General features: G+C 50.0%; 1 protein-coding gene across 4 annotated transcripts in view; it reads left to right on the top strand.

Annotated features, from left to right (window-relative positions):
• The first annotated feature begins 7,157 nt into the window (after positions 1 to 7,157).
• RAB11FIP5 (RAB11 family interacting protein 5) overlaps positions 7,158 to 24,992 on the top strand; it is a 38,048-nt gene continuing 20,213 nt past the window's right edge. Inside the window, exon 1 of one of the 4 annotated variants that reach the window (XM_019827408.3) lies at positions 7,158 to 7,921. In XM_019827408.3, coding sequence (XP_019682967.3) covers positions 7,491 to 7,921 — 431 coding nt within the window. In that variant the 5' untranslated portion in view covers positions 7,158 to 7,490. Of the gene's footprint in view, positions 7,922 to 15,148; positions 16,217 to 24,992 lie in introns of those variants that run through there. The other 3 variants (XM_011281223.3, XM_011281224.3, XM_045054397.1) reach the window with 3 other exon arrangements.

Here is a 24,992-nt window from a genome sequence, read left to right as displayed (position 1 = left end):
GGCTGCAGTGGTTTGGGGTGTGACCGGAGAAGGGGATAAGGACTAGGAGGATAAATCATCTTCAGCAAATCTGATGGAAAGCAGGGCATGGTGTAGGCTGACAGCGAGAAGCAGCTTGATATTTTCTCTGTTTTTCTTGGGAGGGACTTGAACACATTCATATTATGACAGGAAGGAGCCAGTGGATGAGAAACACCAAAATAAAGGAGGAGAGGGAAACCTGGAGTGCCCCAAAGCAAAGAGAGGGAAATTAAGCACATAGGAATACCTCTTCCTCTGAGATGGGAGAAATGTAAGTGGTGATTAGTTTGTAGGTTTTAGGGTGGGAATCTGGGAATCAATATTCATGCACAACTTTTTATGTAGACACATGTTTTCATTTCTTTTGGATATATTTCTGTATATTTCTATTCCAATGAAATTGCTGGGTCATACGGTAACTGCCATATTTAACAATTTGAGGAACTGCCAAACTGTTTTGAAAAGCGGCTGCACCCTTTTACATTCCCACCAGCAATGTATGAATGAGGGCTTCGATGTTTCCACACCCAGTGGGTTTCAGGTGGTGTCTCATTGTGGTTTTGATTTACATTTCCTAATGACTAATGTTTTTTTATTTCTTTTCATGTGCATATTGGCCATTTGTCTGTCTTCTTTAGGGAGTATCTATTCAAATCATTTGAAAAAATGATTTTTTTAATGTTTATTTTTGAGAGAGAGAGAGAGAGACAAAACTTGAGTGGGGGAGGGGCAGAGAGAGAGAGAGAGAGAGAGAGAGAGAGAGAGACAGAATCTGAAGCAGGCTCCAGGCAATCAGGCTCTATATGGCGCTCGAACCCACGGACTGCAAGATCATGACCTGAGCCAAAGTTGGACGCTCAATCGACTGAGCCACCCAGGCCCCTCTCATTTGCCCCTTTTAGAGTTGGATTATCTTTCTATTGCTGAGTTGTAAGAGTTCTTTATATATTCTGCATACCAGTCTCTTATCAGATGTATGATTTACAAATATTTTCTCCCATCCTGCAAGTTGTCTTTTCACTTTCTTAAGGGTGTTCTTTGAAGCACAAAAACTTTTAGCTTTGATGAAGTCTAGTTTATCTATTTTTTCTTTGGTTGCTTGTGCTTTTGGTGTTCTAAGAAAGCTTTGCCTAATCCAAGTCATGAAGATTTACTTCCTTTTCATCTGAGAGTTTTATTGTTTTAGCACTTCCATTTAGTCTATGATCTATTTTGAGTTAATTTTTGTGTATGGTGTAAGGAAGGGGTACAATTTTTTTTATATATATATGAAATTTATTGACAAATTGGTTTCCATACAACACCCAGTGCTCATCCCAAAAGGTGCCCTCCTCAATACCCATCACCCACCCTCTCCCCCCTCCCACCCCCCATCAACCCTCAGTTTGTTCTCAGTTTTTAAGAGTCTCTTATGCTTTGGCTCTCTCCCACTCTAACCTCTTTTTTTTTTTTTTTTCCTTCCCCTCCCCCATGGGTTCCTGTTAAGTTTCTCAGGATCCACATAAGAGTGAAACCATATGGTATCTGTCTTTCTCTGTATGGCTTATTTCACTTAGCATCACACTCTCCAGTTCCATCCACGTTGCTACAAAAGGCCATATTTCATTCTTTCTCATTGCCACGTAGTACTCCATTGTGTATATAAACCACAATTTCTTTATCCATTCATCAGTTGATGGACATTTAGGTTCTTTCCATCATTTGGCTATTGTTGAGAGTGCTGCTATAAACATTGGGGTACAAGTGCCCCTATGCATCAGTACTCCTGTATCCCTTGGGTAAATTCCTAGCAGTGCTATTGCTGGGTCATAGGGTAGGTCTATTTTTAATTTTCTGAGGAACCTCCACACTGCTTTCCAGAGCGGCTGCACCAATTTGCATTCCCACCAACAGTGCAAGAGGGTTCAGGAAGGGGTACAATTAATTCTTTTGCATGTGAATATCTAGCTGTTCCAACACATTTGTTGAAAAGGTTCACTGAATGCTCTTGGCACCTCTGTTGAAAAATCAATTGGCCATAAATATATGGGTTTCTTTCTGGATTCTCAATTCTTCCACTGATCTATATGTCTATCCTTATGCCAGTATCATACTGTCCTGATTTGTAGATAAGTTTTGAAGTTGGGAAGTAGGAGTCCCCTAAATTTGTCCTTTTTCAAGATTTATTTGGCTCTTCTGGGTCCCTCCCATTTCCATATGATTTTAAAGACCAGCTTGTCAATTTCTGCAAAAATAACGGGATTTTGTTGGAAAATGTGTTGAGTGTATAGATCAATTTGAGGAGTATTGCCATCTTAACAATATTGTCTTCTATCCAAGAACATGGAACATCTTTCCATTTATTTAGGTCTTTGTTAATTTCTTTCAGTGATGTTTTGTAGTTTCCAGTGTACAACTTTTATACTTCATTAAGTTCATTTCTTGGTATTTTGTTTAATTTTTTGAAGGCTTTTCTAAATGACATTGACCATAACAACTTCTTAAAAATTTTTTTTTAGTGTTTATTCATTTTTGAGAGAAAGAAAAATAGAGTGGGAGCAGGGGAGGGACAGAGAGAGAGGGAGACACAGAATCCAAAGCAGGCTCCAGGGTCTGAGCTGTCAGCACAGAGCCCAATGCGGGGCTCAAACCCATGAACTGCGAGATCATGACCTGAGCCAAAGTTGGATGCTCAACCGACTAAGCCACCCAGGCAACCCTATATTTTATTTTTTGATGCTTTTACAAATGGAATTGTTCTTCATTTTTCTTTTTAATTGTTTATTACTAGTGTGCAGAAATACAATTGATTTTAGTATTTTGAACCTGTATCCTGTAACCTTGCTGAACCCATTTGTTAGTTCTAATAGTCTCTTAGTGGATTCCTTTGGATTTTCTATTTATAAGATCACGTCATCTGCAAACAGAGATAATTTTACCCTTCCTTTCCAATCTGGATTACTTTTATTTATTTTTCTTGCCAAGTTGCCCTCGCCTGAACCTCCAGCACAATGTTGAATAGAAGTGGAGAGAGGACATCCTTGTCTTCCTCCAAATTTTAGGGAGTATACCATGATTTTAAATAGCTATTGCTTGTAATGATACTAATTTTTCTCATAACAATTTCTCTTACAATTCCAAAAAGAATTAGCCCTTATGTGGATGAATACACAGGCGAGAATAGCAATAAAATCTTTGAAAAAAAGTAATGAGTGAAGATTTACTCTTCTGTTGTAGTAAGGCTTTAAAAAGGCAACAATAATTAAAACAATGGCACTGGCAACAAGATAGAAACCTCAGCAGAACAGAAAACAAAGTTCAGGCTCTGTCTACAGTATATATAAGAATGTATACTAGAAAACCAATGGCAAGGAGATAGTGTTTTGCAATAAGTACTGGGAAGAACGGACGGCTGTTGGGGGAGAGAGAGTTAGATTTCCAAACCTTTCACTAAAATAGTATATAGAATTTAAAGATGATGAAAGAACAAAGAAAAAGCCAAACAACTTAAAAGCTAGAAAAAATATGAGTGGATATTATTGGACCTGTGAGTGTGGAAGAACTTAACCTTGAGACAATGGAAGAAATTCAAGGATTTGACAACATAACCTCTTTGGTCAAACTGATTTGCAAAATATATAAAAGACAAAGTGTTATTCTTAATAAAGTGCTAACATAAATTAATAAGAAATTAAGGCTTCAAAGAAAAATGAGCATGGAAAATAGACAATTCAGAGAATAGACAACTCAGTAAAAGGGGAAATATAAATGACTAATAATGAAAAATAAAGTTCAATCTCATTGGTAATCGAAGAAATGCAAATGAAACAAGGAAATACAAACGTTTGCTTTCAGCAAAGATTTCTAAGATGATAATACTTATCACTGCTTAGTGTGTGTTAAGATGGCTCTCTTATTAACCCTTTGAGGTGACTTCTATTATCAAGCTCATTTAATAGATGTGGAAACTGAGACTCAGTGGGGTTTAGTAACTTTCCCAAGCTTATAATGCCACTGACTGGTGGCACTAGAATTTGAACCTGGGCTGTGTGACTCTACTATGGTGAGGGGCCTAGAAAACAGATGCAGGAAAGGGGAGGTAAAGAACAAGGGGAAATGTAGACTGAAGAGCCAGGCAAAGATATTTGAAGTACCTATGTGGAAGGGCGAATGGGCTTTTATGGTATTGCAGAACGAAGCAACAAGTTGAAATTACACAAAGGACCACTTTTTTATAGCAAGAACTATCCCCTAACGGACTAGAGAGGCCCAGGAAGGCATGAGCACACCCGGCCCCAGGGGAGGTAGGGGAAGCCAGAGGGTCCTTGGTCTAACCCTCATGGCAGGCTGCAGGGGATGGGGATGTTGGTGGCCTCATTTTGTAGAGGAGGACACATATCTCTAGGTGGTCGAGACCTCAGTGTCTTCAGAGTTTCTGCTCTTTTCTCACCCACAGATAGCTAAAAGACCCGGCCCTTTCCTCCTAGGGCCAAGTGACCTGCAGGGGAGCCCTGCCTGGCTTCACTGCCCTCCTATAGCTGCAGTCCCAGGCCAACAGGAAGCCTGAGCTTGCCAAACTGCGTGGGCCAGGGCAGGAGGAAGGAGAGAGGGAGTAGTCCATCTGAGTTCTGTTTTGTCCTTTCCTGCAGCCTTGCTACTCCATGGGGGGGGGGGCAGTCTAGTTGTGTTAGAGAACTAGGAAACAGGTTAAACAGAACCATTAAAGAAGGGTGACTAATGTATGTTAGTTGCAGTTTGGTAAAGATGTCTTCATTTGCAAAGCCCTTGGGGAATCCATTCTTAAAGCTGGGGCTTCGTCCTGAGTGCAACCTTGGTTAAGTCTCTTAACGTTTTTATACCTCAATTTCTTCATCTGTAAAATGGGTATGACAACACTTCCTGCTTTATCAACTCCGAATTATGTAGTGCTTATATGACCAACAAGTTAGTGTGAGAGCAGAGTGCCACAGGCAGTAGTCCCTCAGACCTGAGTTCAAGCCCATTCTCTGCAATTTCCAGTTAGAAACGTGGAGAAAATTACCCAAGCTCTCTCTCCGCTTTGGTTTCTTCATCAGTGAAAATGAAGGTGGCAACAGCACCTGCCTTAAACGGTTGTCTTCAGGGGCAAATGAGATAATACATGTAAAGTAAATGGTAGAACCAGGGCTCCAACGCCCACTCCAAAGCTACACTACAGCTGCCTCACAGGCATAATGCAAACACATCAACAACAGAGTGTAGAGAAAAGCTTGGACAGAAACACAACAAATGGTTAACAATGTTTACTTCTGGGTGGGGAGATTATGACCTATTTGTATTTCCTTTATTTTCTTCTGCATTTTCCAAGTTATGTTTATAATCAGAAGAAAAGCTGTATATGATTTTCAGATGCCTTGAGATCATCTGTGATGGTCTCCACTGCATTAAAATCTTTCACAATGTTTTCTCACGCAATCTTCTCAGCAACTGCTTGAAGTAGGCATCATTATCCTCATTTTCTAGATGAGTAAATGAGGCTGATAGAGGTTAGAGAGCTGGTTTAATCTTCAGATCTTATTGCTGTGAAGTGGCAGAAAGCCAAGACCCACAGGCGGATCTGGCTGCCTCAAAGATAGGTGCTATCCACAGGGATGTTGGACCATGGGGCTCAGTGCCCAGGACTCCTCCACCCCAGTCTTCAGAATGCAGGGATAAGGTGGCAGGCTGTCAGGATCAGGCCTGTGGGGTGTGTGTTCCCATGGATCCCCAGTGCCTGGTGTACTGGTTCTCTGTATCCATATTGTGGTGGAGAACGTGGCCGGCAGAGTTGGGATTTTTGGCATCCTTCTCTCATAGCACAGGATGTCAAGGGGTACTGTGGAGAGTCTTCCCAAGAAGAAATACAGGTTTCCATCATAAAAGTAGCCAGCCAGAGGAACTAAAAATAATAGGTTATCACATAAGATTGAGGGAGGGAAATGGTTGTGAGATACATTATCTGTCACAGCAGGAAGACAATAGATAATGGCCCTGATAAATCCATCTATGTAAGCATTTTATGTAGAGAGATGGAGGTACCCACCAGGCTTGAAAACACAAATGGCTGTGAGTTTTCTTTGGATCCAGCCGTGGAGAGGGAATCTTTCGCTTTTCATCATAAGCGCTTCTGTCCTATTTGATTTTCTTTAGGTGTATGTGTTACATTTTATTTAAAAATTAGGATTTTAAAAAGTACAGGCTGTGGGGTCATCTGTGTGGATTCAGATTCCACCTTTGCCAGTTATGGATCGTGGGCAGTTTAGCCTCTCTAAGCTGAAATTTTACCTTCTGGAAAATAGGAATAAAACTCATACTCATCCAGAAGGTTGCTCTGAGGATAAAATGAGGTAATGCATATAAAGTACATGGACCGGCACTGGACGAAATGCAGCATCTATAATTACTAACCATTGTTATCATTATTAATAATAAGCCAAGCATTCAAATCATACCCCTGGGCTTTACACACAGGCACGTAGTAGGCACTTAATGGGTGGAAGTAATTGTTTAAAACTCCCATTAGAGCCTATAATTTCCGCCAACCAGTGACGCAGGAGCTCCAGCTGAAATATTGATGTCGTTACTTATTTATTCATCACGCTGCTCCCCACCGCAGTGTCCGCTAAGGGCGAGCCCAGCTCTCCCGCCTTCCGCGGCGCGGTCTCGTTTCATCAGTAGGTCCCCGAAGTGCGCGGAGGTCCGAAGCCGGGGCAGCTCACCGGCTTCCAGCTCGCTGTCGCGGGCCAGTCACGTGCCAGAGCGGGACTCACTTCTGGTTTCACGCAGCATCTTCCCTGGCAGGGACCGGCTGGAGGAGGGTTGGAGCGCGGCTCGAGACGGAGGGGGCAGCGGGGTCCCGCCCCACCCCCACTTGCCCGCGCCAAGAGGATGGCCATTCCAGGAGGGGCGGGCCGGGGCAGTTGCAGGGCAGGGCTTTCGGAGCAGGGACATCTTGAAGAAAGATTTGGGATTGGCCGGGAGACGCGGAGCGGGCTTTTCATACCGGGCAGAGGGTGCCGCGCTCCCGCAAGCGAGGCGGGGTTCCGCGGGTGCCCCCAGGACGGGGCGGGGCCAATGCCGGAGCCCCGCCCACCCCTCTGCAGTGGCCGCACGCCCCACCCCTTGGTCCCCGTCGGCCCCTCCAGCTCCGGTCGGGTCTGCGGAGGCCAGCGCCGGGGCGCGACAGCCAGTGCCCCCGCTGCACTGCCGCACCGCCGCGCGGGTCTGGGTCGCGGGGCGGGGCAGGGCGAGAGGCGGGGCGCTGACGTCGTGGCGCGGCCGGCGGCCGGGGAGGCGGGGAGGCGGCTGCCGGCTCGGCCCAGCCCAGCCCGCAGCTGCGGCGGCCCGGTGGTGGCGGCGGCGGCGCTCGGAGCCGGCTCCTGACAGCCCTCCGCCCGCTGCCTGGTTCCTCTCACGGTCTCCGTGTCTGCTCCCGCTTTTGCCGGCCCTCGTCCGCTGTCGCCTGCCCCGCCATGGCCCTGGTGCGGGACGCCGAGCCGGCGGCTGGGCCCTCCCGCTGGCTACCCACGCACGTCCAGGTGACTGTGCTGCGGGCCCGCGGGCTGCGGGGCAAGAGCTCGGGAGCGGGCAGTACTAGCGACGCGTACACGGTGATCCAGGTGGGCCGTGAGAAGTACAGCACGTCGGTGGTGGAGAAGACGCCGGGCTGCCCGGAGTGGCGCGAGGAGTGCTCCTTCGAGCTGCCGCCTGGTGCCCTGGACGGCCTGCTGCGGGCGCAGGAGGCTGACGCGGGCCTGGCGCCCTGGGCCGCGGGCTCCGCTGCCGCCTGTGAGCTGGTGCTCACCACCATGCACCGCTCCCTCATCGGCGTCGACAAGTTCCTGGGCCAGGCCACGGTGGCGCTGGACGAGGTCTTCGGCGCAGGCCGCGCCCAGCACACGCAGTGAGTGAGGGGCGCCGAGAGCGCGGAAACGGTTAAAGGCCTCGCTGGGCGGGGCTGGCGGGGGAGCGGGACCCCGAACCTCGGCCAGGGCTGTGCGCCCTTTGCCGCGCGCTCAAGGGCATAAACCGCTTCTTTGCATTTTGGGTCCCCTTCCGATCCATCCCCTTCCTTGCGACGTTCAATGCTTGGCTGCTGGTGTGTCCTTGGGTAGCCTAGGGGGGAGGTATGATTGGTGGCCTAGCCTTAGGAGTAGATTGCCCGGTAAAGTTCGGAGTGGGATCCAGAGGCCCTTGCACCATGGGAACCTCAAGAAGGAAAATCTTGGGGCCATTCTTAGGGCCTCTGGGCCTGTCTCCCTTTCCTGGAAGGGGAGGGGCACTGCAGGCGCTTGCCCCAAGCCAGGCCCGCAGGGTAGCGGAGAGGCCCACAGCCTCGCCCTGTGGGGGAAGGAAAGGTGCAGTGTTCTACTTGACGGCTAGATTGACCCGAGATGCCCCACCAAATCTGGAAAATGCAGAGGGCATCTGCTTCTTGCCTGGTATTTGGATGGCCTCTGGAACCCTGCCTCTCTGTGTCCCTGTTCTGAAAACAGGAGAACCTCTTAATTAAAGGAAGGAAACCCTTCAGGCAGCCTTCAAGTGTCCTGCCTGTCCTGCTTGAGGTGAAGGCAGCGTCACAGTTAGTGCACAGCAGGAGATCATCTCCCAGCCACTTCCACCTAGAAGGGCCTGTGTGTTTTTTAATCATTTATTTTGGCAGTGTTTAACCTTCCCTGTGTTAAGATCAAGGCTTCAGACTTGGAGCCCCATTTCCTGTTTGGACTTGGGCAGGATCTGAAAGCCAGTCCCTAGGGCTGAGCACCTGCTGTGGATCATTCAAGGGGTTAACTGGGGTGACACCTCCCCTGGACCCCAGGGACCCTGGATGAGGAGGGTAAAGGGATGGGGGCAGGGGTGTGCCCTAGGTGGGGACAGGTGCTGAAAAGGTTTGCCCACCTGGAATGGCATCTAACTGAGTAAATCTAGGAAACCTTGTTGGAGCAGGTGCAGACCCATATGAGAGCAGGATTTGGTTAGAAAGGATCTGACCTTGAATGTTTTTCAAAACGTGTGGAGGAAAGGGCCTTCATGGCTCTGTGGCCTGGAATGGGAAGCTGGGTAGCATAGGGCAGGTTCAAGGCAGGGCTGTGACCTGACTCCACCTCCCCCCTCCCCTGGCCTTCTCCTCTCCTTTTCTCTGAGTTGCTGCTGTTTGGTTGCTGGGTGTGGAATCATGTGGTATAGTTTGGCCCTTGTTTTGTTTTTTTCCTCCGCTTTTCTGTCCTCTCCTTCCTTTCTGGCTGAGGGAGGCTGTGGGGGTGGGGCAGAAAGCTCTCCTCTGGATCTCTTAGCCCTTTTTTTTCCTGAAGAGGCTTCTGTCCCCAAATTCATTCCACCCCTTTCTTTCCTGGTCCTTCAGCCTCCACCACTCAGCTAATCTGACCAGACTAGTACATGATACCCCTGGTATACAGGGGGAGACAGAAAGTCTCTAGGCTTGTGGGGAGAGGCCTCTGTGAAGTCCATGACTTGGGGTGGGGGCAGCTTTGATCTTTTTCAATTTCTGCTCTTGATTTCTTCTTGGTCTTTGGTTCTTCCTGAGCTGTCTGTGCTTGTAGGCCCAGGTGGGCCTGCCTGTTTGCAGCCAAGGACAGTCCCTCTTGGTGAATTTGACTTGCCACCCCTTGATCTGAAGGGAGCCTTAATTTATTCTATAGAAGTCTTCTTTCTCACCAGGATCTTTCTGCACCTACCAGCTGCTTTTCCTCTGTTGCATTGACCTGGGTTATTTATAGAACCTGGAGGGGGCAGAAAGGAGAGGGGCCCTCCTGGGGGACGAGGAAAAGTCTGTGAAATCTGCCTGATCTTCCAGTAAGCTGGATCTAACAGCATGCCTACTGACAGAGGGTGAGAGCTGCTGCTCCCAACTCTGGTCCCTACCTCCCACCTCTGACTTTAATGGCCACTCCTGGTTGCATATCCTGGGAGTACCCTGGCGTGAGCTGTTAAGACAGTGAGTCTGCACATTTCCCAGTGGAGAGAGGGCAAGATGGAGAGGACCAGGGTGTAGCCTCCTCAGCTTTGAATAATGGTGGAGAACACCATCCACTCTAACTCCAGGAGCCAGTCAGTGGTGGTGGTCTCGTGGAAGGTAGATAGCAGCCCTGTGTCACCGAGACAGAACCTGACTGGGGAAGGGCAGCCTCATGGTTATGATGATGGGGCTGTGGAGTTGCAAGAAACAGATTCTAGTCTCAAACTTGCCACCTTGTGGCAAGTCAGATAAACTCTTGGTGCCTCAGTTTTCTCATCCGTCCAATGGGGCTCTTACAAGATTGATGTGAGGCATGAAATGAGAGTGCAGGTAAAGCATCTAGATGTGGTTGCTGGTCAGTGAAGAGCAATGATAGTGGAGGGAGGTTGTTGGTAACAGTGTCTGGGTGATGTCCCTGCCCTGTAAAAAAACTTTCTCACGTGATGGGGGAAACAATACAGAACTTAGAAGAGCCTGAGCCTGGGAAAACCCTAGGACCGTGGGTGGCAGAGTGCATCCAGGAGTATGAGAGTGCCTGATGAAATAGGCTGACCCCTTGCAGTCATTCATTCTCTTTGCTGCTCCAGGTTTGAAAACTAGGGCTGGGCTTGGGAGGCCTCTTGCAGTGCTGTAGCCCGGCTCGGATCAGCTTGTAGCAGCCCCCAGCAGCCTGGGCTGGAGCTGCCCCTGCCCTGTCGGGGAGGCTGGACAGCCCAGTGTTTAAGAACCTGGAGACTGGGGTTTCACTCCTAGTTCTGTGACTTCCTAGCAGGCGAGTTTCTTAACCCGTCTCCTCATTTCTGCAAAGGTCAGGAAAATAATTATGGAATCGCAACGTTAAATAAGACAGTGTCTGTAAAAGCTTTGGTATAGTTGCAGACCTAGAGCAAGGCTTCAAAGTATGGGTGTTGTGGTTACGCTGAGGACCCTGCCTTGTGGGATGATGGTGATGATGGTGACTGGTGCGAGGTGCCTTCATGGCTCCTGAAGCTCCTTTGTCAAGGGGTGCTCTTTGAGGTGAGGGATTTCACTGGAGGCTTCCAAATAATTGAAGAGCAAGTCCTCAAAACATAATTTAATGTAATACAGGAGGAAACTGATTATAGCTGTCTCCCCCCAGTAAAGCCATATATGCATCATCACAAGTCTGAAAATCCTGAGATGTTTCTCCACTATTTCCTCTCTGGTTTTTATCTCTGTACCCTTCCTGGTACTGCTCTCCAGTGGGTGCTGTGTGTGGAGTAAAAGAGTCCCTGCTGTAAAGAACCCCTCCCCTCCCATCCTGGGCCTATTAGATTGATGGTTAGAGCCTGGCCCCTTGGGAAGGCTGAGTCTGGGTTTAATTTGGGTCGGGACCAGTTTGGTTTTTTTTTATCCCAAAGAATAGAACTGTTGGGACCATGGACAGGCTGCTAACTGTGGCACCCTGATAGGTTCTGTTGCATCTGGTCAGACCCGTGCCACTGATTTTATGGAGGGCCTTGTGGAGGCCTGTGGCCCAGGACCGCTTAGGTTTGAGACTACAGTATTCTGCCTGGCTGGGCATGGAGACCTGAGATCCCCTTGAGAGTGGTGGGGTTGGGGGCACTGCGAGATGCACCTGAGGGAAAATGCAGCCTGCTGGCCTAGGTTGGGCTGGTGTTTGAGGGCTTCCATTCATCTCTTAGCCTCCAGACAGCCTGTGCATTCCTGTGCCCGTGACCCCGCAGCCTTCTCTCCACCAGTTTCCAGATGTGACTGCTCCTCAGGAAGTAGCTGAGGCCATGAGGGTCCTTGGTTTTGGCTCCTGCTCCAACCCCAGACCTGTGGAGCTGCTGGGGAAGTCTGCTTTGGCTGTGGGGGGTGGAGGGGTAGGGTTTGACTCCCACTCCCTGAGTTATGGGTAGTTTTTATTTGGGGTTGCTTGAGCAGCGGTGCTGGGGCAGAGGGGAGGGGTAGGAAGTGACTCGTCCGTCCGACTGGGCGGTTCCTGGCTGGCACAGCAGCTTCCCCTTCCCTCTGCATCTGGCCCTGGGTGGGAACCCCGTCTCTGCCCTGTTCTCCTCTCCGAAGCCAGCCGGGGACAGGCATAACTCAGCAGCTCCTCCACTCCAGGCAACCGGAGGGCTCTCCCTTTCCACTGATGGGGGCCGCCGGCTGCACTTGTTATTGTTGGTCCCCTGGTGCCACGACGCTCTTGCCGAAGCTAGATGACTAGCCTGGCCTTGTCCACATTTTCCCTGCCCTTCCTATCCTGTGCCGGGACAGATCATTAACACAATGACAGGAGCTCTCCGGGCTCTCTGCAAGTCAGTTTGCTATGTTTTTCCTTGTACAGGGCCAGTCCTCTGCAAAATTGTGTGGTCATGAAGAAGCGTTGGCCCTTTTCACAGCCAAGTGATAAAAATCAGTCTACAATGTGGGTCCTTTATATAGCTGGCTGTGCTGCCAGTGAAGGGTCTAACGGCTTTGCTTTTGGTGAGCTGCCCGAGGACCCCTTAGGTTATTTCTTCCCTCAGGAAGGATGGCAGCCAGTGAGAAGAGCTGCACTTGGACAGCCCAGTGTTGGTCGGTTGGTGGGGCTGAGGCCTGGGTGTGGGGCTGGGCCCAGGCCTCTCCTTAGTGAAGGGCAAGCCAGCAGGGACTCCGCAGGTCCCATTCCCAGGAGGCAGCACTTCTAGGAGCTGCGCAAGGGAAGGGCTTTATCACGGGCCACCTCAACCTTCAGCTGACCCAGGGGTTGGGGTGTGGCAGGAAGGGGACACACAGCCCTTGATCATGGAGTTGCAATGTCAGAGCTCGAAGAGTGCTTCGATGAGGGGGCTGAGGCTGGGGAGGGGACCGACTCAGCTACTCAGCCGTCAGTGGAGGGTGGGGCTCTGCTGGTCTCTGTTAGGCCCTGGCAGCCCGAAGGATTTCGGGCCAACGAAGAGAAAGCATTTGGGGCCCTGTGTGCATCCCAGGGGGTTTTAGTGTGAGACGGACATTGCTGCTAGGATAGGGTAGGGGGCCTTGGGGCTTATCTATGGGCCTGGAGGAGCAGTCTCATCCACAGGCTTTTCTGGAGTGTCTGGACACTGGGTGGGGTGGAGGGGCTCAGAGGAGGGGAGGGCATGGATATCCCAGCCTGAATGCCGGGAAGGTAATGGCTTTGTTAGGAGGATGAACCGCATATTTTTGGAGAAAGGGCCATAGGCAAGTGCTGTGTTTTCAGGCCTTGCCAGGGAGAACTGGAGATGTTCAGAGCATACAGAGCTGCTGGGCTCGGCTGTGGTCAGGGACACCTCCTTGAGGAAGAGACGAACACTGAAGACCTGTGAGGTCCACCTTGGCAGCACGTAGCAGTCTGTTTCAGGGGGCTGTTATTGCCTTGTTAGGGAGGCATATCATTTACTAAGCCATTTCTTTGTGCTGCCACTGTCCTATGGGCTTGACTTACTGTAGCTCACAGGAGCCCCTTGAGGTATAGGTATTGTTACTCTGTTTAACAAATGGAGAAACTGAGGCACAGAGAGGTGAAGTAACTTCTTTTTTTTCCACTTAAAATTTTTTTTAATGTTTATTTTTATTTTTTATTTTCTTTAAAAAATTTTTTTAACGTTTTTTATTTATTTTTGAGACAGAGAGAGACAGAGCATGAACGGGGGAGGGGCAGATAGAGAGGGAGACACAGAATCAGAAGCAGGCTCCAGGCTCTGAGCCATCAGCCCAGAGCCTGACGCGGGGCTCGAACTCACGGAGTGCGAGATCATGACCTGAGCTGAAGTCGGACGCTTAACCGACTGAGCCACCCAGGCACCTCTTTAGTGTTTATTTTTGAGAGAGCTCATGAGCTTGCATGAGCGGGGGAGGGGCAGAGAGAGAGAGAGGGAGATAGAGGATTTGAAGACTCTTGTGCTGACAGCCCAATGCAGGGCTTGAACTGATGAACCGTGAGATCATGACCTGAGCCAACGTTGGACGCTTAGCCAACTAAGCCACCCAGGCACCCTGAAATGACTTTTCTAAAGGCACACATACATGGCAGGGTCAGGATTTGCACCCAGGCACCCTAGCTTCAGATTCTGTGCTCTTCATCACCACTCTATACTGTCCCCCTCAGTTTTCCCCCATTTCTTTCATGATTTGGTTCTGCATAGGACGGGGGTTCTGCTGCTGCCCTCCTGAAGGTTTCTCTCTCCTCCACAGGGCCAGTCTCTGGGGCTCTGTAAGCATGGCCTGCTTCTCTTGTGTGAGGCCTTGGCTGATTGGGGCGTGTGTGATCTGCAGCTCCAAATCCAGTCATGTCTGTCTCAGGGGCTGGAGGTGTTGTGTGGGACTTTGGGAGGGAGGATATCAGTGTCACCAGAGTGTCTCTCAGGAGCTTGGGGGAGCCTGGGAAGCTCTGCCTTGGCCCTGGACACCCCAGCCCTGGAGAGATTTGCTCCCATTGGCTTGTGCAGTAGAGCAGAGCTTGGGAGCATCACCAGATATAAGACTTCCTGACCTTTCTCAAGAATCACGTGCTTGTTTTGCTGTGACAGAACACTCTGAGCCATCCAGAGCCTCACAGTGATGCAGTCGTTTGCTTTTTTTTTTTTTTTTTTTCTTTTGTTCAATATTTAGGAAGCAATTACTAGGCAACCGCTGTGCCTAGGTCAGGGCTTTGGAGAAAACAAGAGAAAGAAATGTATAGCCCTTTCCCTAGAAGGGCAAAAATGTGTTTGAAACAAGACTTACCCAGGAAGGATAATTAACCTACAAAGCAGCATACACACATGTGAGAGAAGGAAGGGGTCAGGAGAAGGGTGAATTCAGCAGGGTTGGAGTGATCAGGGTGGCTTTCTGGGGAGGCAGGTCCTTGAATGATAGCTGAGACTGTGATGGAGGCTGGGTGAGTTTTTGGGAGGGAGACTTCCCTTCCTGAAGGGAAAGTGAGTGTTCTGGGGCTGGGCCAGGAGAGGGGAGCCAATCTTAGTTTCCTCCGTGCCTCTCTTAGCAAAACAGCTTGACTTTATATTTATTTATTTATTATTATTTTAATATAGTGGTAGTATTTAACATTTTGTTTTATTTTGTGTTTTTTTTTTTAAAGTTTATTTATTTTGAGAGAGAGAGACCACACGTGCTCATGTGGGTGGGGGGCAGAGAGAGAGGGTGAGAGAGAATCCCAAGCGGGCTCCACGCTGTGCCTGCCCTGGGGCTCGTCTCACAAGTCATGACCTGAACCGAAATCAATTGTCGATGCTTAACTGACTAAGGCACCCAGGTGCCCCATTATTATCATTTCTTTGAGTAGTTTACTTGGTTCAAATTCTGAAGGTACAGAAGGTGTGCCATGAAAAAATCTCCTTTGCCCTGACCTTAAATCATCCAGCTCCTGTCTTCAGAGGCATGAGTATTGCCAGTTCTTGGGTAACTTTTCAAAGTTATTCTATGCATTTAATGTTTGTCTGCACAAATACAGCGTTCTCCACACACAGGTTTTACCTATGCTCAGACTGACCATCCCACACAGGATGTTTATTTGTCATCTCCACCTATGGTGCGTCTGAACTGGGACCCTGGCAGAGGGGACAGACACTGCTTAGCTTTGTCCCCTATGACCCAACACTCCTATGTTGGGTGAATATGGGGTTAGGATCAAACTGGAGAGGGGGTGTGGTTAAGTAGAATTTCTTCCTAGTCCCCAACCCCCATTTGACCAAGACCGTCTGAGAGAGGTCATCTTGCTGGTTCTCTCCTTCGTCCTGGACAGAGTCATCACTGGGGGGGTCCTGGGCCACCTTGCTCCTAGGGGCTGATGACGGCTTATAAAAGGCCCTTGATAGACAGTGAACCCAAATCTTTATGTGTGGTTTGGCCTACTTTTCAGAGTGCTTTCCTGGCATCATCTCATTTCATTCTTCCCTGTGGGCAGACAAGGTGACCCCCATTTTTACAGATGTAGAGACTGCCGTCTCAGGAGGTGAAATGACTTGTCCAAGGTCACATGACTTGTTAGTGGCAGCCAGATCTCTGACTTGCAAGCCCAGTGCTTTTTCCCCTACCTCGTGCTTTTGGCTGTACACACTTCCTGCTGCTGTGGGGGTGGTTAGACTCGTCTCTGGGCATTTTTATGGCTTTTCCTCTGCCAAGTGAGCATAGTCGCTGGCCAGTCTGAGGCAAGCTGACAGTGACAGGCCTCTGGAGCCTGCAGCAGTAGGGGGCACTAGCTGAGATGTTTGTGCCTAGGAGGGAAGCTGGACCTGGCTGGGCTCTGAGGTGAGTTGAGCAAGCCATGTCCACGGAGGCTGGGGCGGCTCTTGAAGTGCCGCTTCTGGGCTCTGAGGACTATTGGTTCTAGAGTGGGTGATAAGAATCATCCTGTGGCCGATAAAAGGCAATATCCTGCCCCAGGACTGCGTCTGGCTTACAGTCTTGCTGTAGATAACAAATCAAAGGGTGGGTTTGATTGTGGGCGTGGGGAGCCAGAAGATGGGCCTGAGGGCCCTGCACACGTCATTGTATCTGATAGTGTGTGAGGAAGAATGCTTGTGTGGGGTTTTGGAGAGGAGGAAGGGCATCCCATGCAGGAGACTGTGGGGAGGAGGTTTTCCAGCTTCCCTCCAGCTCCCTGAGTAATGACAGTCTTAGTTGGCACCCCTCCCGCCCCTAACTGGCTTTTCTTATTGCTCCCTTTTACAGAGGTGAAATGATTGGTTTAAAGCCACTTAGTAGATCCAGAACTAGAACCTGGATCTCCTTCCTGTCTTCCTGCTATGACCTTAAAATAATTTTTTTTCAACTTATTTTTGGGACTAGCTGAATCCTTGCCAATTCCATCTTATTTATCCAGCAAGTACTGGAAAGTGTTCCAAATATCAGGCCCCATCCCTGGGTTTGGGGGTAAAAGGTAAGTAGCAGTCCCTGCTGTCATTAAGTACTGAGAGTGCAGGGTGGAGGCACCCTACTGCTACGGGAGGAAAGGAGGCCCTAGAGGGAGGGCACTCCTAGCCCCTCCCACTGCTCCTGTCCTAGTTTAGGAAATTATTATTATTATTTTTTTTTACTTCTGTTCTGGACTGTTAGCATAGCTGCTGCTGCCTTTTTATAAACCAGAATGGCAGTTTATTAATTTACGATGAGAAGTAACCGCTGAGGCATACGGAGTTGCTTGGGTCAGCCCAACCATGGGACCTGCCTTGGGTTGTGTCAGCTTCCTGCCTGTCGCCCCTGCCTTGTCTCTGTGCTGTCCTTGTCCCTGCTGTCCCACGCTGTTCCTACAGCACAGCATCCATCAGGCTGGGTCCTTGTTTTGTACCCCATAGCGCTCTTCAGGGCCCGGAATAAAGTCGCAGCCCTTAAGTGCAGTGTTGGAGGCAGTCTCCTACGTGCCCCAAAGCCCCTTTCTGCCTGTCTTTACCTGTCACCACCCTCCCGAAATCATCGTAGTACTCCCCTTTAACTTTCCTATGCAGCTTGCGCACTTTCGTGGTGTTGACCACGTTCCTGATTTATGTGGCTATCTTATTTCCCCACCAAGATGTGAGCTGCTTGAGGACTCTCCCTTCTTGTTCCTGGCACATACTTGGGAAATGTTGGGAGGTCTAGCTGAGGCCTCCTATGTCTGGGTGAGAGCCCTGTGCCTCTAAGAGGGATGGTGTTGGGGGCACCTGGGTGGCTCAGTCGGTTAAGTGTCCAGCTTCAGCTCAGGTCACGATCTTGCAGTTCATGAGTTCAAGCCCCATACCGGGCTCTTTGCTGACAGTGCAGAGCCTGGAGCCTGCTTTGGATTCTGTGTCTCCCTCTTTCTCTCTGCCCTTCCCCCACTCTCTCCCTCAAAAATAAATAAACATTAAAAAAAATTAAGAGGGACGGTGTTGGCATTGAGTGCCGGGATCCCACATGCCAGGCCCTGTGCTGAGGTTTGGCCATGAGTGGGCAGGGTTGAGCTCACAGGTCCGCACAAGGCTCAGAGACCAGGAGCAGGGCTCAGTCATAGCATAAGGGAAAAAAGCCTGTGTCCTGGCCTCTGGGGTTTGATGGAAATGCACTGTTAGTCCCAAGTGGGACCAGAAAGACAGTGTAAATGAATCCGTGCTCCCTAACATAACCATAATGCCCTTATCACACACAAAATCAACAGTTCCTTAATGATCATCCAGTATCAGAGTCCATATTCAAATTTCTCTGATATCAGAACTTTTTCTTCCTAGGTGGTTTGCTGAGTCAGGATCAGATAGGGCTCCCATCCTATGCCTGGTTAGACCTCCCAGTGTGACTGTCCCTCCCCCTCTATCTCAGACCCTTGCCTGATAGAACTGGGTCACTTGTCCTTGAGGCTGACACTGTGGCCCTGGCTGAGGAGCTCCTCATGTTGCCCTTCACCTCGGTTCTCCAGCCCCTGAGCACTAGTTGTTGGGTCTGGAAGGCCTGGTCCCCATGCCCCACCTGCTGAAAGGAGTCCTTCCACGTGGGGTGGCTGAGGCGGGTGCCTGGCCTCGCTGTCAGGGTCTCTCTGTCAGTGAGGCCCAGCTTGAGCAGTGGGTCCTGTTAGTCCGACCCAGCCACCATGGTTCCCCATCACCGTGTCACCCAGTGGGTTTAGCATTCGTGGATGAGCACCACCTCTGTCCCCAGTTCTGCCTTTTCTTCTGCACCTTTCAGGAATCTGGCATAAGGAATAGCTTTCCCTCTCAACTCTGGGGTCACTCTCCATAGGAATAGCAGGAATGGCAATTCTTTGCCATTATTTTTCAAGTAATGATGGCTTTCAAATTAAAAATCCACCCTGCCCCATGATAGCGTGCATGATCCTAGTTATTTACACATCAGGGGGTTCCTGCCAAAGCAGAGATGACAGGGCCTCATGAACCTGGGGATGGTAGAGACAAGGCGGCTCGTGTCTGGGGCTGCAACTCTCTCCAGGGCAAATGATTTACTCTGTACGACATCGCTCGAAATGGCTGATGGCTGGCTTGGAGTAGGAATATGGGGGCAGATAATGTTAAGGATAGATATTTTTGTGTTTTCTCTTGCAGTTTTCTCCAACATTTACTTTCTGGGTTGCAAATCCTCTCCACTCAGAGCCCTGTAGCCCCCATTTGTACTAACTCTCTACATGGGGAGAGTGAAGTCAGGAAAGGAGAGCTGGCTCAGTATATCTTTCTCTCCTTTGTGCTGGCTCCTCACTTTCCCTTCTGGAAGATTCTCCAGCCAGTACATCAGGCCTTTTCGCTTCATTTGCCTCAGAGGGTGGGGTTCGATTCCTGCCACTGTCAGCTTTGCAAGACCCCTCATTCCCAGCCTGATGGTAGCTGTTCGGTAGCCTGAAGTGAGGCCTGTCTCTGCTGAGGTGGCATCCATAGTCACAAGAGAGAAACTGCATACCTGGTGGGTTATAGCTGTAGCAAAGAAAGGTCAGGTGAGGAGCAACCCTCCAGGAAGTTAGAGATTGTGGTATTGGGGCATGATCAAAACAAGCTTGCCTGCTCCCTAGCTAGCAGGTGCATTTGGCTGTTTTTGTTTTTCTGGAGTCACCTTCACTGGCGTGCAGGGTATTGAGGGTTAGGCTGAGCACTGTAGCGTGACGCTGGAGAGACTCAAGGCCTTGAGCCAGCTTCTGGCCCCTGGCCAGGCCCTCCCATACCCCTGGGTGGGAAATGGGGGGCAGTGCCTGTCCTCTGCTTTGAGATCTCAGCCTGGGTGTTGTGTAGTGGGGCAGGAGGGAAAGACCTGCTTTTTTGCTGCCTTTGCTCCCTCCCTACTCTAGAGCAGATGTTCTGAGTCCTTTTGGTCCCACGGACCCCTTTGGTATCTGGTGAAGCCCGTAGACCCCTTTTCAGAACAACCCCTTCAACTGGATAGAATATAAAGTACACCAATGATATTGAAGTACATTTATCAATATGTGGAAACATTTGTTAAAGTAACATGTCTGTTATCACTATATTAAGTGATGCAGTCCAGTGGTTGTCTAATAGCTTTAAAGTTCAGGGGGCACTTGGGTGGCTCAGTCGGTTAAGCGTTCGACTTTGGCTCAGGTCGTGATCTTGCAGTCCATGGGTTCGAGCCTCACATCGGGCTCTGGAGCCTGGAGCCTGCTTCGGATTCTGTGTCTCCCTCTCTCTCTGCCCCTCCCCCACTTGCACTGTCTCTCGATCTCTCAAAAAATAAATAAACTTTAAAAAAGTTAAAGTTCAGAGTAGTGATGGATATCAACCATATTTTGTAACATCTGCCACAACTGTCATGGGATGTAAAAATGTCTGGTTTCTCTTGGTAACACACTTATGGGTACTGACTGCTACTATATACCATTACTGTTGGCAAAAACTCATTATTGGTGGAAATACTAAATTTCAGTTAGAGGTTAGGGGAAAGATGTAACTTGTCTTCCATCTAACACATAACCCTGCCCTAGAGAAATAAGGGGGTGACTTTGGATTCCTTGGTTGGGCAGGGACATGGGGACATGGGTCTCTGTGTGTTGGTTGTACTTGCAGACGGGGGCAGTCTAGTGCAGTGATCAAGGTCAGGGTCTCTGGAGTCAGGGAGCTTGAGTTCACGTCCTGGCTCTCCTACTTACTGAAAAGAACCGTGTGACTTAACTCATTGGACTTCTCTGTGCCTCCGTGTCTGCATCTGCAGAAACACGTGAGCTGACGCTCGTCTGGCATTTCTCCTGTGCCAGGCCCCATTCCCTGAGTGCTCCACAGATAGCCCGCTTAATGTTCCTAGTTGTCTTGTGAGGAGAGCAGATTGGATATCCGTTACCCCCACATTATAGGTAGGTATGGAAACTGAGGTGTAGAAAGATTAAGTGACCTGTCCTGGGTGGTGGGGCTGGGGCTTAAACCAGGTAGCCTGGCTCCACAGGCCGTGCTTGTAGCCACCCTCGAGGTCTGCCCCCCACACCCACCTCACAGGGCTGTTAAGAGGATTAGTAAGGTATCATGGGAGTGTTGAGTGCATAGTATGGTGCCCAGCACACAATAAGTGATAAAGGAGAGGTGTAGCTATCAATGGTGATAAGATTAGTGTCCTAATGGTGGGCTAGAATGTGGTCAACACCCAACCTCCCTCACCTTCACCGACCTCCATTCACTGGGTTGGGCACTTCCCAGATCTAGCCCAGTGCCTTCTCTCCCAAGGAAGTGAATGAGATTCTTCACTCAGAAATGGGGGGTAAGGCTGTCAGGATTAAAGAAGGCCCCTTTTTGGAACTGTCCCCTATAAGCCTGGCACCTGTGGCTCCTGCCCTCGGAGGGCTCCTATTGGGGATGGGAGGCAGGGAGCACTCCCTTGCTTTCCAGGAGCTCCTGGTCTTATGGGTAAGACCCATGGGTTTGTGATGAGAGAAACGTTACACAATTATTTAATTATGAATGGGGACAGATAAGTTCTAAAGTCAAATCCTAGATTAATTTGTTCATTCACTGAACAAATATTTAGATGTCTGCTGTTTTTAAGTGCGGGGGATGCAGAGATGAACGGAATACAGTTGCTGCGTATAGAGCAGGGGAGGACAGACGTCTCATCATTGTACTGTGTAGGACACACACACACACACACACACACACACACACACACACACACCCGCACGTGGGATGTCCAGTAGTACTAAGTACACTGAAGAAACAGAATAAGGCATGTGCCCTGGGGGTACTAGGGAAGACTGAGGAGGTGCCGATGAACGGACACCTGATGTGAGTGAGTGAGGGAACCGTGGCCTGACGATCTGGGAGGATCAAGTGCAGTGGCCTTGGGCTCAGGGACATCAAGAAGGTGAGTGTGGGATGAGTGGTGCAGAGCGTCAGAGGAGCCAGGACCCAAAGATGGGACCTTTCTACCATTCTGAGGAGCAGGGTGTTTTGTGCCTATTTGCCGGTGGAGCAGGGATAGTAGGGAGTTGTCCTGTCCAGCGGGGAGATCGTGGTGGACTGGACTGCAGGGTGACAGTGGTGACACGGGTAGAATTCTGGATATAATTTGCACATAGAACAAGCAGAGTTCAAAGTTTAGATGTGAGGTGCGAGGTGGGGGAGAAGAGACAAAGATGGTCCTGGGTTTGGGGACTGAACAAATGATATGTGGGGGCTAACTGGGGCACCATTATTTGGGTCATAAGCTGCATTTGGGGCTGATAAGAACTGACGATGAGTCAAGTGTGCCTGGGCCTGTGTGTCACAGCCCTTACTGCCCCCGGTCTCTGGCAGGACCTGCCCTGACCTGGGCATGTGTGAGTTGACATCAGCCCTAGGTTGGCTCACCGGGTGCTGGGCATTTCCAGTTATGGTGTGTGGCAGCTGTTAGCCCAGCAGCATTCCCTGATAAATAGGTGGAGAGCTGGGTACCGCGGGCCGGGAAGCCCCACCGACAGGAGTAACTAAGGTCGTAATCTTGGGAACAGGTGAGGCAACTAGCCCCCTACCCCTTCCATCCCACCTTTGTCCTCTGTCCCTGGGGTGTGGGGGAAGGCAGGGCAAGAGGCTGAGTGCCAAGTCCTAAGTCCAAGCTGGCCCTGCTGAACTTTTGTCAGCCTGAGGGAGCTTGTGGGAGGTCTGGCTGATGAGCAAGGGGCCTTGAAGGCTTCTCCATGGTTCTGTCCTCCCAGGAATTCTGGACTCTGATGGCCATTGGGGGAGGCTGGGCTGCCCTCAGATAGGGTTTTAATGGCCTGCACACAGGACAAAGCCCCAAGGTTCCCTCAGTGACCATTCCAGGGTGTCGGAATCCCGACATCCTCCTGGGATTGTGCCAGCATCTGTGGTATACGTCCAGGAATTTTCCAGCCTCTGTCGCTGGACAAGGTGTCCAGAGGCCTGAGTGTTTGCATTCAGCTTTATGATAAATGTTACATCTTAAAGGTCAAGGGCGTGGGCTGAGAGTTCAGCATCCTCATGTTCAGGTTCCAATCCATTGCTTACCCGCTGTGTGACTCAGGCAAGTGACAAACCTTCTCTGTGGGTTAGTTTCCTCATCTACAGAATGGAGAAAATGGACCCCGCTTCCTGGACTGTGTGGGTAGTAAAGGAGGTACAGAACCTTGGACATGAGCGTGCCGCACGTCTCCCCCTCTCATGTGTGGTCCACAGCAGCATGGGCATCCCCGGAAGCTGGGTGGAAATGGAGCCTCTCAGACGTCCTCTCAGATCTGCATTTTAACCAGACCCAGTGATCCTTTTGCACTTTGCAGTTCGGGAAGCGCTGATGTATGTTACTCCTGAAACGCAGCATCGTAGCTGTGCATCTCTCTTCAGGGACAAGGAGTTTCCTCTTACTCTTCCTTCTCGTTGGTGCCCATCATGGGTTGGCTGCAGACACACCCGGGACAAGTCCCAGATAATGATCATCACTGTCAAACCCTCGTCTCCTGCGTGTGTGCTGCCTGGGCCTTGGAGGCTTCAGATGCCCCACCCACCTTGACCCTCACACTGTCTGAGAGTAAATGGGAAGCATTGGCTCCGCACTGACCAGGGGTCCAAGAGAGTGGCTCCCACTGGATGGCTGAGGACATGGAGGTTTAGGGAAGTAACCTGGTAAGTGATGGGGGCCAGGGTGTGCACTCAGGATGCAGAGCCCAGCTCTTAGCCACCATGCTTTGCTGCCATGGGCATCCAGATGAGAGCTCCAAGCAAGGGGTGGGTGGAGCAAGAGGGAAAAGAGAGGGAGTGGAGGCAGGGAATCACTGAGAGCTTGTAACATCTCAGAATTTACTGCCATGCGCTATTTATTTACTTTGTAGCTGTGTACCCGGGGGGTTACTCAGTAAGTATCTGCAGGGAACCCAGTCCTGCCAGGGAGACCTTGAGCACCCAGAATATGACAGGACTAGGTAGCTGTGGAGCAGACTGCAAACAGATCTGGTTGTGGAGTGAGTTTGGTTCAGAGTGCCTGTGCCTGGTCAGAAAGAGGAAGAATTGGGCTGGCCCAGGATGGTGGCAGCTGCGAGATCTTCCTAGAGGAGGTGGGACTGGAGCTGGGCCACAGGACCCTGTAGGCACATTCCCCGTGGGAACCCCGCTTTGTGGGGATGAGATGCCCAGTGGGATCTGCTGCATGTGGGGCTCTGTAAAGAGAGTCTCCATCGTTTCACTGAGGGATCATCAGCCCGTGTCGACAATGTCTGTGGCCTTCTAGCCTCCAGTGGACCGTGTGCCACAGGGTCTGGCAGGTCTGGGATTTTCTAGGGGCCATCTGGATAGGCAGGAGGAGGAAGCAGAAGCAAGGGGTCGAGGAGAGGGATGTGGGCTTGGTCTGGGAGCTGGTGGTTATGTGGCCTTGCCATCCCAGCTGGTGTGGGTCATACTCTTTGGAGAAGGCCTGCTCTGGTTGAGTCCCAGGACACCCAAGGTGCCTGGCAGGGTCCAGTTCAGTCCTGCCCTGGACTGGTAGGGAGGTATATGGGTGACAGTGGCTGGGGTCCAGAGGCAGCCTCACTCTGCTCTGGATGGGGGAGTCTCAGAAAATGGTAAGGAAAGTCTTTCCTCTTCACTCCTGGCCTTCCTGAAAAGCAGGTCGGAGACAGACAAGCAGACAGACAGACACAGACCCAAATTCCCTGAGGAAGAGCAGGAGAAGCAGAGGTGACCTTATGTGAGGGTAGGGAAGGGCAGGGAACAAGGATCCTTTAGGCAGAGGACCTAAGCCTCCCTGTGGTCTAATGATGCAAGCTCCCTTCATCTGAGTGGTGGGAGGGGAGAGGCCAGCAGCCTGTTCTGTGGCTCAAGCAACTGAGGAGATAAGATAGGAACAAGCGTTTTCTTTGGTCTCTTTTTCCTATTGTGACAGTAACATACATACATATATATATATATATATATATATATATATATATATATATATTCCTTATAAAAAATTCAAACCGGACAAAAATACTCAATGGAGGCGGTCATTGTTCCCTGCAGCCTCACCCCCCACAGATAGCTACTGTTCATCCTGCGATGTATGGAGTGTGACCAGCTGGGACTGAGGGCCCCTGACCTTTATGCCCCAGCAAAGGATGTCTGTACTTGCCGATTCCAGTTACTCAGAGCTAGTGGGTTTGGGGTGGAGT

This window comes from Felis catus, chromosome A3 (genome assembly GCF_018350175.1).
Source record: "Felis catus isolate Fca126 chromosome A3, F.catus_Fca126_mat1.0, whole genome shotgun sequence".
NCBI lineage: Eukaryota > Metazoa > Chordata > Mammalia > Carnivora > Felidae > Felis > Felis catus.
The sequence above is the reverse complement of the archived record's forward strand: the minus strand, read 5'-3'. Positions and strand labels throughout refer to the sequence as shown.